The sequence below is a fragment of the Schistocerca americana genome, chromosome 6, assembly GCF_021461395.2.
Source record: "Schistocerca americana isolate TAMUIC-IGC-003095 chromosome 6, iqSchAmer2.1, whole genome shotgun sequence".
NCBI lineage: Eukaryota > Metazoa > Arthropoda > Insecta > Orthoptera > Acrididae > Schistocerca > Schistocerca americana.
Window position 1 is genome coordinate 260,263,181 of NC_060124.1, and position 14,952 is coordinate 260,278,132.

Below are 14,952 nucleotides of genomic sequence, written 5' to 3' on the forward strand. Positions count from 1 at the left end.
TCACACAGATTTTTGATGTTACTGCCAGCAACATTCTTAAAACAGAATTTTTCATGGCTACTATCATTTATCCCTGTTAAATTATCAGTAGGTCTTATTCACTCCCAAGTTTTCAACAACTTCCTTCATTGTCATGATTCAGCAGGTTTCTGTAGATTATTTCATTTTGTACTTTATTTCATTGGCCACATTATGTCAGGTAGACCACATGAAGTCACAGAACTTTCATATGTTGCTTGAGATTATGTTGAAGTTTGTGACAGAAGAACATCAGTGGCAATGTTGATTTTGTTAAATAGTGGATGACTCAGTTATTTCCCTGTTGCCTCTAGGCATCAAGCATTCATTTCCATGCACTTTTAAGGTGACAGCCAATGTCCTACTGTCAGTCAATAAGTCTGTTTAGTTTACAGTTCAGCTGTGGTTGTCAAAGTGAAGTACTGCTTTAGTTCATTGAGTGGGATAGTGTGAAATATAGTGCAGTGTTATAACTCCACTTGTTATAATTCCACTCTTCAAATACTTTTTTCTGTTTCTTGTTCAATTCAGATACCATGAATATTTAAAACTGCTAAATTATTATTCATACTGTATTTTGCCAAGGTTTATTATTCAATGTAGTTTTCATACCAGTTGTGATAACTGTGTAGTTAGTTTTTGAGGGAACATTTTCTTTGGCGAAACATCCTAAATTTATAACTCACTGAAACCATGTGCCCTGTGAAGCGTTACACTCTTCTGCATGAAAAAAGTATTATTTTTCAGGGGTAGGACATACCTGATGTGCAGTATTTCTGAGTTTTATGAGATGTTTCAGTTCATCCATTAGCCAAGGAACAGATTTCCTTCTCACTTTTGCAGTCTTTCAGTGAGCGCATACTTGTATGTCATATTTTCAAGTAATTTTGCTTATAAGTCCATGAAGTTTGTTGTTTATGTCTGGGAATGGACTGGAAGCCATTTCCCAAACTGCTTTCAGATCTCCATTGTAAGTTCAGATACCTTGATGTGCCTAAAGTCTCTCTATGCATTCAGTTGAGCTTTCTTTCTTGGACATCTGGGGAGTACATCTTGAAAATTAAGTCACAGGCAGATGTGCCAGATACAAATGTTTTAATGGTAGAAATTGCTCTATTTGGGGTTTTTATTGCAAATATACCTGTGAAAGTGTGACTGTTTACTGTGTGATGGGTAGATGCAAGCTGAAGCAGAGAAGAAAGCATGTGCTTTAATTTTACACTGAAGAAAACACTTTACAGAAAGCTTACATTAGTGTCACCAGAAATAACTACACTGTGCAACAAATTTAAAGGCCCATTTTTTGAAACCTTATATTTGCCTCCAATTGTCATGCATAAGTTTGAAATTTGGCTCAAAGGTGCCTACAGCTTTCCTCTGTATTGGTGCAAAAACATAGCGCCCTGCAACATCACCCTCGCGCTTGGTGAAAATTCAAACAAGTAGGTGTCCATAGGTGTAATAAAGGCCACAGCTCAGAAGTTCATATGAGCTATTAGGTGACATAATAGTTTGTTATTGGCAACAAATTTCACACAATTTTGCCCAACATCATTGACATGTCGCATCATGAGGTCATCGCAGTCGCTCTTACCTACACTTCACCCCTTCTTTTGACATATCTGTGATGGTGGTCAGAACCATGACACCTAGCACTGAAACCACTCGGTTTTCTTATAGGTGGCCAAGGAAAACATTTCAGGCACACTGCCACTTAGAATCTACATGAAAAGCTCTCAGTGGGTGGTGTAAAAGGTGTCAATGAAAACACCCCTTTTCCTGGGACATTGATTCCCATCCATTTTACACCTGAAAACAGCAGCTTGCGGTACATTTCAATGCAGGAAGATGTTCTGGACATCCTTTGACACTGCTGACACTCTCTGATGTTCAACCCTTTTTAAGGACATTCTGGGGCTGCATCCCCATTAAATGTGTGGATTGAAGCACAACCCCAATTTTTGCTCTTGTATATAGGTTGGAATCACAAGGGACCATTCAAAATGATTCAATGACATTTGAACATGATCCAGAAACAGTAAAGGATACTTTTTCAACTCTCCTGTTTTCCACCCTCCTGTCCACATTAACATGTGCATGAATAAAATGGCAAATGGTCTCTGTCTGCTGCCGCAGTTCGACATCACTCTTGGTGCCACTCTATCAACTCTATTTAGTACTTTACAAATGTACCTGTCAGAAATTTCAACACCGTTTCAACCTGTTGACTGCTCTAGTGTGTGAGGGTTAGGCAACACCTTCCACACTCTTGGGTGTGGTCTGCTTACCTTCAGGCACTAGATCAGTTGCCAGGCTGATTTTTTGTTGAAATTTCTGACAGGTATGTTCATAATGTGCTCAACAAAGTCGCGTGGGTCGCACTGATAGTGTTACAAACTTACTTCACTGCTTCCATTCTTTTCAAAAATTTTGGGAAATTGGTCTATGATAAAATACTGACTCATAGAAGTGAGAACAACTTTTAAACCAGGCTCAGTTTGGCTTTTTCAAAGGATTCTCCACTGAGAATTCAATAAAGGACCTCGTAAAAGAAGAGATGCCAGAGCTAAAAAGAGAATATAACTTGTTAGTATGGTTAATGATCTTGCCAAAGCCTTTGACTGTGTGAATCCAAAAATTTTTACAGGGAAACCAGAGTGCTACAGCATTAATGGTCATCCTTGTTGCACAGCAGACTCTTTCCTTCATATCAGAAAGTAGAGGGTCTCATTAACAAATAACCTCAGAATGGGAGAACAAAGTAACAGATCAGTACTGGGTCCACTATTGTTTTTAAGCTAAATAAATAATTTTTCAATGGCTTTAATGGGAGGTTAAAAAGTTGTCAAGCATAGTAACTAAGGATCCTAACTCAGCTTTAAAATACACAACTCATATAAAAAGTGAACATTACAAGCCATTTACAGGAAACAGTTGAAGTCTTAATCTCACAAAAAAATCACATTACCTTATTCCAGTCAAGCAAAAATGTCTTGTCAGCACATGAAGTAGACATTAATAGTCATATTATAAATGAAACACCCTATGTCACATTGTTAGGGTCTAGTTTGGTAACATGTCAAAAGAGATATACCCAGTGCTGTTTTTATGGGGGAACGCTGGGGGATGCATACGCCTAAACTTTTTCATCGACAAAGTAATTTTTTTACAATGTTGAGAACTTGGAAGAGTGCCAAAGATTTATTTAACGGACCTAAATTTTTAATTCATTTTTTTGGGCTGGTAATTGCAATATGAATGATACCAGTGCAGTTTTTGGTGGGAAAATCAGTGTCATTGACTGTTTCAAGCATTTCGAAGCTGCGGCAACCATTCTCGACAACTGAATCGCTGCCAGCCAGTTCGCCAGTCATGTAGTGCCCTTGCCTGTTAATAGTGGGCATGTAGTGCTAAACGGATATGCGTACGCTCAAATCGCATGCTTCATTTGAGGTGATGTAAACTGAAGTGTTCGATACCACATTCTCTTGTATGTTTGTGTCTTACTCGACATCGCCTGCTTCATTTGAGCTGTAGTAAAGTCAACTGAAGAGTCCGATACCTTCTTCTTCTTTTTTTTTTTTTTTTTTAGTTCGACGTGTTGATGATGTCATGGCTAAAAGCAGACGGGTGGTATCCTATGCTTCATTTATAACTAATTTACGCTGAATTATATCCCATGTCGGAGTACCCTCAAACTTTTTTTTTTAGAAAATAGCATTGGATGTACCTCACAGGTAAACCAGTAAAAAATTCAATTCAGCTTGTTGTGCCCATAATTATGTTGACATAAAGACAAGATACGTTGCTGCAGTGCATTCATGTCCAAAGGAACAGACACTGTGCTGACTATAGCTGCTATGAAACACACAAAACATATTCGCAATTGTGAATATGGGCAACCTTGGCTTGTGTAGTTGAATGATGACAACATTAAAAATTTCCATCTGCCTACACCCAGGGTACATATAAATAATTAGTGCATGTTGTACGCCGGCCAGAGTGGCCGAGCGGTTCTAGGTGCTACAGTCTGGAACCACGTGACTGCTGCGGTCGCAGGTTCGAATCCTGCCTCGGGCATGGATGTGTGTATGTCCTTAGGTTAGTTAGGTTTAAGTAGTTCTAAGTTCTAGGGGAGTGATGACCCAAGCAGTTAAGTCCCATAGTGCTCAGAGCCATTTTTGCAGGTTGTACACACCTATAAGATTACCTATGGAAGTTTGGGTCTGGCCATGAAGTGTGTGTAGATAGCCAAAGGAGTCAAGGCAACCACCCATCACAAGCAGGAAATTTGGGTTTGAGTCCCAGTCCACCATAAATTTTCAATGTTGTCATTCCATTATATAGCTGAAGGTTGTCCATATTTGCAATTGTGAATCTGTTTCATGTGAAAAGACAAGATTGTTAGCTTCTTTTGCATATTATTATTCCCTGTTTCCTTATGGATTTATCTCCTGCAACAGTGCACCTAAAGTAAATAAAGTTTTTATGCAACAGGGGTGAGCAGTGAGAATTCTGTGTAAATATCGGAAGCTACAAAAATTTATACCTCTCCCCAAACTAATGCTTATGCACCTTCAAATCATTTTTAAGGGTCTTTGAATACTTGTACTAATTCTCAACATATTTACTATTTAATAGTTTTGTTGCTAACTATAAAAATCAATTTGAGTTGCACTGTGATCAACACAATCACGTAAGAGGCACAGAAATAATCTATACATTGAATTTTTGGTTCCATGTCTAGTATTTACACTGGAGTTATATATTTTGATGCAACGATATGCAACAAGATCACATATAACATAATACAAGAAACTGGGAATCCTAACTAGTAAAAATAATTGAAAATATACTCATTAATCACTCTTTTTACAAATTCTCTGAATATCTACATTCAAGGATAGGAAAGTTCAGTTAGCTACATAGCAAGTAGCAGTGTTTGTTGCAATGCTGCATGACAAATAGTAACGTACTATAAATAGGGCACTGTATTTACAGATGCAGGTAATAACATTCTTTGGAAAATGCCAGTGCAATCAAGCAAATGTTAAGCTAGCAATAGAAAACAAACAGCAGCATTTTATTTCAGTATAGCAGATTTCATTCTAATTTATTTGATTACATTTAACTGTCATAAGCATGAGTAGCATTAAGAAGTGTACTGATAGATTGTTGTTAATGCAGTATAAAGATGTGTTTGTATGATTCATTTATTTTTTAATGAATACTTGTTATGCATCCTGGAAAGTTCTCTTTTTTGATGGGATTTAGAAAACAATGAATGAATAAATGTATTAGTGAATGATTGAGTGAGCAAGTGAGCGAACAGTAAAACCAGTATCAAACCTTGTGACAACCTGGTAGTGATTTTTCTCCCACTCAGAAGCCAATAACCTTATGCAGAATGGTGCACTGGCTTTGATGACAGTCTGCTACAGTCTGCTACAATTAGTTGAACATGAGGTGAATCAACTGTTAGCATCTTTGGTTCATTTCATTTACGATTCTTTCAAGTGAAACCAAACAAAGAGGAATAAGTAATGGTACTAACAAGGGAACCTCCCCATCGCACCCCCCTCAGATTTAGTTATAAGTTGGCACAGTCGATAGGCCTTGAAAAGCTGAACACAAATCAATCGGGTAAACAGGAAGAAGTTGTGTGTAACTATGAAAAAAATAAGCAAAATATACAAACTGAGTAGTCCATGCGCAAGAAAGGCAACATCAAAAAAAGGGCGTCGTGGTCCTGTGGTTAGAGTGAGCAGCAGCTGCGGAACGAGAGGTCCTTGGTTCAAGTCTTCCCTTGAGTGAAAAGTTTACTGTCCTTATTTTCGCAAATGTATGATCGGTCCGTTCGTTCATTGACATCTCTAATCACTGTAATAAGTTTAGTGTGTGTTTTGCGACTGGACCGCAAAACCGTGCGATTAGTAGACGAAAGGGTGTGCCTCTCCAATGGGAACCGAAAAAATTTGATCACAAGGTCGTAGGTCAACAGATTCCTTACAGTTCAGAAAATATTCATTGACCTTGTTATTGAAGTCGCGAGCTATATTTGCTGGATTCATATTTTTATTAGAATACATCTAACGTATTTAATGCACTATCGTCCAAAGTAGCGGACAGTCAACTGCCAGCCACGGAGCCTCGGTATCAGGAATACTCTCTCTTCCGTGCGTTGTAGTCGACTGACGTCGTGTGTTTCGATGTTTGTTTAGGTGTAGCGTCCCCATACTACGGCGCAGTTACCTCGTATCGGACGGACAGACTGATAATAAGTGTCTGAAAATAAAAAATTAAACTTTTCACTCAAGGGAAGACTTGAACCAAGGACCTCTCAGTCCATATCTGCTCACGCCAACCACAGGACTATGGCACTCCTGAGCTCACACTGTCCTTGATGTTGCCTATCTTGCACATGGACTACTCAGTTTGTACACTTTGCTTATTTTTTTCATAGTTCCACACAACTTCTTCCTGTTTTCTTGATTGATCTGTGTTAAGTTTTTCAAGGCCTATCCACTATGCCAACTTATAACTAAATCTGAGGGGGGTGCAATGGGGAGGTTCCCTTGTAAGCACCCTCCATTGACCATGTTCACAGAGGTAATCATCTGCTGTGAGCAGACATCTTACCTGCCAAGGTCCAGGAAGCTGTCAAGAATGTGTGCCTGGCGATCTTCGGTGCCCACGCCCAGTGCACTCTTGGTCGCTGGGTTGCCTGGATGGATGGCTAGCACAAGTGCTGTTCCCAAGATAGCATTCAGCAGAGATGTCAGTGCAAAGTACAGCAGCGTACGAGCTGCGATCTTCCCATTCATGCTGGCATTCAGTCTTGCAGAACCTATGAAAAGAACAGTTGTGTTGCCATAATTATTTCATTTTCTAAATGGAAAAATACTTAGAATTAGAGAGAATAAGAAAATATTGCGCGGTAGGACCTGTGAAACTCCAGATAGTAGATCATCAATAAAAATGAAGCTGTTCTCAACCTGAAGTCTGGCAATGCATTACTACACAAGGTCCTATTGGAAGTTTTAAGTCCTTGCCTTTCTCTTAGGTCTGAGCTGACTTACGCACATAATTACACCGTGATCAGTGGTCTCTGATCTACCAGTGTGTCAAATTCTATCTGTCTGAGTAAGACAGACAAAGAGGTTCATATTTTGTTTCTTGCCTAACTAGATTGAATTTTCTCATATTGAGAAACTAGAAGGAGAGATCTCTTTCTATACCCATGATTACATAAGTAGTTTACTTTCAGCAACTGGTTTTGACAGACTTTGCTGTCATCATTTGGTCTTTGTAAAGTTTTGTTACAAAACGTATTCATTGAGAGTTAAAACCTCAAGCCAAGTTGTCATTTTAGTGGCTAAAATGTAGCCCATTGTATTGTACATATTCTGACAAAACTTTGTATTATGTGCCACATTTTATCTGCTAACACGACAACTTGGCACGAGTTTCTAACTCACAATGAACACATTTTGAACAACAAATTTTGAAGACGAGAAAATGGCAGCAAAGTCTGTTGAAATGAGTTGTTGAAAATATATAAGTATTTATGCAATCTTGGCTATAGAAAGTTTTTTGTCATAATAGAACATGGCTGTCATGGCTATCACTAAACATGAAAGGAAATATTTTTTGATTCCTCTCACACATCCAACCATGTTGACATAAGGTTAAAAAACCAGAAATAAATAAATAGTTCTTAATCATGAACAGACCAATGAGAATTATTTTTCCTAACTACAATATAATGGATGATGCAATGACAGGAATTTGCTGGCATGTCAAATATCTATGCTCAGACACTAGAATTCTATATCAAGGTAGATTAGACATTACTGATAGAGACATGCAGTTTGACATGGATTCTGATGTCATGGTAGGTGAAGATCTGTACCAGACAACAAGTCTAGCCTAAATGATCTGCTCATTGCCAGAAGTTGCTTCAACCATTGGAATACACCTGTGACCCAGACCCATATTTTCATTATCACTTATATTTCCTTCTTTTAAACTGTATCACTTTAATCAGATGTTCTCCCACAGTTCATGTGGCACAAATTAAGCCAAAACCATTTTATTTCACTGATTACATTTCATTACATTTAATTCAAATGTTTCTATATGGGGTGACTTAGATGTAACAGACTTACAGTGTGTAGATATATGCTCTGTTCTCATTTATAAGATACAGCTATCTGCAACTCACAGTATTTGCCACGTTTACTTCTTTAATGTGCGTGGGTGTGTAAATGGCTTGTGACGGTTTGCCTAATTTGTTTCTTCGTTTGTTGTCCTCTGTGTTCATGTACTGGCTGCTACACTGGCTAAAAATGGGTTGTGGAAGTACAACTACTGTCTACTGTAAATGATTTATCCGACAGGTGCACATTTGCATTTCACAGTCTTTTACTTTCATTGTTCACAACCCCCGAATATTACAGTTATATGACCAGTGCGCTCTTGTTTTAACTTTCCTTAAGCCTCACTAATAGGTTGCAGGTGAACATCTACATACTGCTACAATAGTTTACTGTTGAACATCTATGAGCAGTGAAAAACATAACCACATAGTCCACAGTTCTTTTGGAATAATCAGGTATGTATGGAGCAGACACTGTCATTGGTTTGACACACGGCCTATTGGTGTAACACTTATTTCACTGTTCAGTTGATGCATTGTTGTTGTTCTAACCAACACAGGCTCCTCGTCTGAAACTCAGCCATGGACTGACTGTCTTGTGACCAAAAATTGGGCCCTTATACATCCTCACAATAATAGGTGCTGAAACTACACATTGTTCGAAGTTTAATTTACAGAAATTACAATTAAAACTTAACTCATTAAATTAACTGAATATGTCAAAAAATTCATTCCTTTTAACGGTTTCTTCATCTACAAGGTTTATGCAGAATTATTTGTTTAAATGATGAAATTAACATATATTGTAATGCAAACAATACTTTTGACAAAACTGTTAATTACTTTGGAATTAATTAAGGGCTGGCTTTGCTAACATGTTTTTGAATAGAGCCAAATCGGTCCTTTAAGAATACAATTAGTTGTTCCTCCAAATGTTTATAATTAGTACAGAATTTATATTTGTTTATAAGTCAACAACAGAATTTCACTGATTTCACCCTATAACCATAGTATTAACGGGGAATAGTCAAAACAAATTAGGAAATCAATTACACACATAAAACTAAGCACAAAATTAGATCTGGTGTCATGTTCTTTAAAACTGAGAGCCAACTTTTCTCTTTTATCAAAATGCAGATTATATTCATGTAGATTAATGGTAAATAGTTGAGAAGTGAAAAAAACAAATTTAAGGAGGCAGATGCCAAAACAAGAGGGGAAGTAAAAATTATCCTGGCTAGCTTCATCACAGGCTTGTGGAGTGATTATCCTTACTGTTGTGGTTGTCTGACTAAAAAATTGCTGGACAGTTCTACCAGTGTAGTTTGTACTCTGTGCTGAGGTGATGTACATCTAGGCTCACTGCAATGGAAATATCAGTCATTGTTTTCTGATTGTAATAATAAAATTCCATGGCTCACCACCTTTCAATTGAACACCATTTCAGAGAGTAGTGTGCCCCTAACTTACACCAGTAAGCTTGCCAATGGAAACAGGGTAACAGACTTCTTGTTCCTGGTGAGTCTTCACGTTGTTGAGACTTCACAACATGGTTCTGTTGGGATTTATTTGATGTGTGGGGAGGCTGGTTTGGTTGAATCTGCACAAAATAATCTGACCCATACCTGCAAAGACTGTATGAAAGGGGAGGGGACAACAGCAGAGTTGGGGCTCTGATGTGAATGGCCACTGTACGGTAGTGGAAGTGCACTTGAAGCCTGGGCACAGATGAACATCTCGCATAATGTGTCAGCTGCAGCTGACAAGTCAAAAGGAAAGAAAGACAAGGTTTAATGTCCAGCCAATAATGAGGTCATTAGAGACAGAGCAGAAGCTCTGATTGTGTCAGTGGCGAAGGGTGTGGGGAGGGGGGGGGGGAGTAGAGGAAATCAACACAGCCTTTCTTTTCGTGGAATCATCCTGGTATTTGGCCAGAGTGGATTATGGAAAGCACAGAAAACCTAAATCTGAATGGTTGGATGTCGATTTGAAAAACCATCCTTCTGAATGCGAGTCCAGTGTGCTAACCACTGCACCGCTTCACTTGGTGCTATCTTGTCTGCAAATGACTGTATTAGTAGGTTTAGTAACAATGACCAATAATTTGCCAACTATAGACATTCAGTCAATAGTTCTCATCTCAATACAATATGGAGTAAGAAATAATTTCATAACAAAGGATGTGACCTTGGGCTGTCAGGAGGAAATCCCAATCAAATAAAAAAACAGATAAAAATGTAAGGTAGGTGTCAACATCATTTTCTACAATACTAACAAAGTAAAATAAAGAAAATGTATCATGTGGAAGAGTGTAACAGGTGAATCAGTGAGAGTAAACCATGGGGAAAAAAAGACAAAAGCAACACTTCATGGAAGAGTTCTGTTCAGTTTCAGCCTTGGAGAAGAAGAAATGGTGACACAAATTCTTCAGTTGGAATTCCAGATGAATCAAGACACTTCACTAGCTATGGCCACTTTGTGACTCTAATCTTTTTGTTGTCTGCCACTCAACGACATTCAGCTGCTTATAGCTTAGTGAGTCTTTCGCACCCAGAGATATGAGACATTAGGATGTAATCATGCATGGGCTGTTCCAGTTGCTGCACCAGTACTCAACACTACCAGTTTCTGATTGGCATGCCATTATACTGGTAGGTCAAAGTCGTCTGCTCATAGGCCTCATTCTACCATAGACCAGAGCTTCTAAATCTATGTAAACATATATATCTAATGTAACTCTGCCAGAATATAATAGGTAACTGTTTCTCTTTGACCAGGTGGTAAATACTTGTTTTCCTGGACAGTCTTAAAACTGTAAAGATATTGTCATGTTACTCTGCCAGAAAAAGAATGGAACACACTCAACGACTGTTTATTTATTTACATTTTCTTTGCGTGGTACCATCGTAATGATGGCTTTTGCAAATGTCATACTTAGTACTGTGGTTATATTTACACTTACAAAATACACTATATTCTGTAGCTATCGCTTCTTATGTCTATTTTTTACATTTGTCATATTAAAACTGATATGCTAATGCTTCACGTTACAATCACTACCTTAAAATTTGTTGAAAGAACATAAACATTTATCTATTAGAAAATATTTTAATTTTGTTTTAAAAATATTTCCCGTGTACGTTCTTAGAGAGTTTGGTAGCTTGTTATACCAAATCAAACCACTGATATATGGACTTCCATCAGTCATTTTTAACGTTGTTCTGTTACAGAAAAAGTTACACTTTGTTCTGGTGTTGTGATCATGTACATCACTGCCCTTGAGAGCTTCTGTTGGTTGACTTATAAAAAATCCAACTATTTTGAAGATGTACAGAGAATATATTGTCAGATATTTGTGCTGCACAAACACTTCACGACATGAATCTCTATGTCCCATCCCATGTATATGTCTTATTGCTCTTTTCTGTAGTAGTAGTAGTAGTAGTAGTAGTAGTATTCTTTTTAAATGTGTTCAGTGGCACTGAACTGTAATATATTTTAAGGGGAAAAAATATGCACCATGAAGAAACCATCCTAATGGGATGCACATCAGTAGATCTGCTGTATATGTACAACAAACAAGTGATCACTATTTCAGAAAAACTGGATATTGGTTCAAGTGAAAGAGCTTCACAAACTAAGAAAATCGGTAATGAGTTGGTCCAGCTCTGGCCATTATGCAGGCAGTTATTTGGCTTAGCATTGGTTGACAGAGTCGTTGGATGTCCTCCTGAGTGATATCGTACCAAATCCTGTCCATCTGGCATGTTAGATCATCAAAATCACAAGACGGCTGAAATGCTTCGAAAGTTCTTAACTGGAAAGATATCCAGTGACTTGCTGGCCAAGGTAATGTTTGGCAGGCATGAAGATAAGCATTAGAGACTCATGTGTGAGTGGGCATTATCTTGCTGAAATGTAAGCCCAGGACGGCTTGCCATGAAGATCAATAAGATGGGGCATACAATACCATCAAAGTACTGCTGTACTGTAAGGCTGTCTTGCTTGACAAACAACATGTTACTATGAGATGAAGTGGCACCCTAGACCATTACTCCTGGCTGTTGAGCCTTACGCAGGCAATAGTCTAGTTGGTATCCCACTGCTGTCCAGGGCTTCTCCAGAAATGTCTTTGGCCTGGAATCTCATTACTCAAGTAGAACTGTCTTCAGTGATAAGTCCCAATTTGAACCAAGTCCAAGTGTCCATCGAAGACCTGTCTGGATACATGTTGGACAACAGTGGGATACCAACCGGTCTGTCGACCATCATATGGCACAACAACCATGACTGATGTCTGGGTTGCCATTTCTTTTCAGAGCATAATTCCTTTGGTTTTCATCTGTGGCACTATTACTGCACAGTGGTATGTCACTGGTATACTACATCCTGTTTTGTTGCCCTTCATGGCAAGCCATCCTGGGCTTAAATTTCAGCAAGATAGTGCCCGCCCCCAAATGGTGAGTGTTTCTACTGCATGTCTTCATGTTTGGCAAGGGAAGAAAGTAACATGTGGTCACATAGGTTGTATATGCAAGAGGGGGGTGAATCCCCTCTGCCCCCAACAACCTCTAACACTGGAAGTGGAGTGTCACAGTTTGATGTAAAATCCATTTCGTCTCAGGAAATACAACACTTTTGTAGTGGCTGTCTTTGTCATCTGCAAGCATCTGAGGTAATGAGGCAGGTAGTGTGCCACAGATTCCCTAGCAGGGCGCACTCAACAAGAACATGCACTATCATCAGTAGACTACCACAACTACAAAGAGGGGGATCCTCCCAATGCAGGAGGAACTCGTGGCTGAGTCATGTGGCTAATGTGTAGTTGGCACAACACAATGGCTTCTTTGTGAGAGGCCTGGAAAAGTGTGTGCCACACCTCAGTTGCCACTTTAATTGCTCTCAACTCGTTTTGGGTCATAGCAGCCTGCCACTCTAATTTCCAGAGTCTCAAAATACTGTGTCAAAGTTATAATCTAAGTCTGTGTCTAGTATTCCAACATCTAGTTGCTCTCCTGTGGTCGCATGTTTAGGTGGTCAGTGAGTTAATTTCCTGGAATGTCTATGTGCCTTAGTGTCCAGTTGAAAGTCACTGTCTTTACAGAGCCATAGAGGTTAACCAGTAGTTTCTGGATGTTGGTGACTAAAACATTTTTGGGATAGCACAGGATTATTCCTTTTAAGCAACTCATGTAAATGCTACAGATCAGAAAGTTAGTTGTGGCCTGGGATTTGATGAACTGCAGAGCCTGAGATATGGCAGAAAGTTCTTTGTGTGTCCCCTTGCATGTGCAAAAGTGTAACCGACCCTGACACTATCCTTTGATTAGTCCCTGTAGATGCACATTGAATTAGAACAATTGTGGAGGACTGAAAGAAACAGGTGTCAGAGAAGGGTACGATCAGCATCCATCTTGGGGCCACAAAAGAGGTCCATCCATATCGCAGGACAGGGTACAGACCACAAGGAATGTCGAGAGGGAACTCTGAGAACACAGACTAATGGAGACTGTTGGAGGTCCCTCAGCAGAATATTGAGTTAGATTCAAACTGGTGTGCCCAGTTTTTGCCAATGTGTAAAGAGTCTAAAATGTTGGTTGTGGGAAAGAGTTGAGTGACATGGATGGGTAGGCATCTGGCAGATTGTGACTGCATAACTTGCCAGAAGCTGCTGTCATCTAACCCACAAGGGTGGGACACTGGCTTCTGCCAGGAAGCTGTCAACAGGGCTTGCACAGAAGCCCCCCCCCCCCCCCCCCCCATTGCCAAACGCACACCAATGTGGCGACCAGGGTCCAGCAAGGTCAGTATGGATGGTGCTAGCCATTCTTGGCAACACATTCGTAGCCAAGTGTAATAAAATCAGCACTTTGTTAAATCTCAGAAGAACTGTGCAGTCTGTAGCCCATGAGGAGTGACTAAGAAAATGGAGAGCATTCAGCTTCTACATGCAAGTTGCGTTGAGCTGATGGACATGTGGTTAGCTTGTTGTCAAATAAAATAACCAAGAATTGAAACGTTTCAACAGCTTCAAGGTCACCAAGATAAATATATGGGTGCAGTTGCACAATCTGTAGTTGACAAAAATGCAGAAGTCGTGATTTTGCAAGAGAAAATTGGTAACTGTGATTCTGTTCCCAGTCATGGACTCTCCAGACAGACCCCTGAAGATGGCGCTCATCAGTACACAGTGATGCAGAGGCACAATATGGGCAAATACTTTCCACATACAGTGACGGAGAGACTGTAGGGCCCACTGTATTGACGATACCATTGATGGCAATAGTGAACAGCATTTTCCTTGGAACCAATCCCTGAAGGACTCCAGTTTCCTGTAAATTTTGGTTGCTGAGAGTCGAATTTACCCAGACCCAAAAAAGTCAAAGAGATAGGAAATTCTTGATAGAAATAGGTAAACGTCCCCAGAAACCCCACTCATGCAGTGTAGGTAGGATGTGATGTTGCCAGGTGGTAATGCATGCCTCCTGTAGGTCAAAGAACAGAGTAATCAAATGGTGGCAGTGCATAAAAGCATTGTGCACTGCGGATTCCAAACAAACCAGGTGATATGCGGTGGACCGGAAAGCCCAAAAACCACTTTGGAATCATAATAATTAATTAAAATATGTGGGCCCTTACCCGGTTTCAGGCCAGGAATAATAATACCTACACTCCATCAAGAGGGAAATACTCTCTCCCACCAAATGCGATTAAGAAGTCCAAGAATATGTTTCATGCTGTTGGCATGAAGAAGTTAAGGAATTTGGTTGTGGATT

General features: G+C 39.4%; 1 protein-coding gene across 2 annotated transcripts in view; it reads right to left on the minus strand.

Moving 5' to 3' along the window:
- LOC124619352 (excitatory amino acid transporter) overlaps window positions 1-14,952 on the minus strand; it is a 288,224-nt gene that overhangs the window by 72,679 nt on the left and 200,593 nt on the right. For both annotated transcript variants that reach the window (XM_047145673.1, XM_047145674.1), the window contains exon 3: window positions 6,658-6,865. In XM_047145673.1, the coding sequence (XP_047001629.1) occupies window positions 6,658-6,865 (208 nt within the window). The remainder of the gene's footprint in view (window positions 1-6,657; window positions 6,866-14,952) is intronic.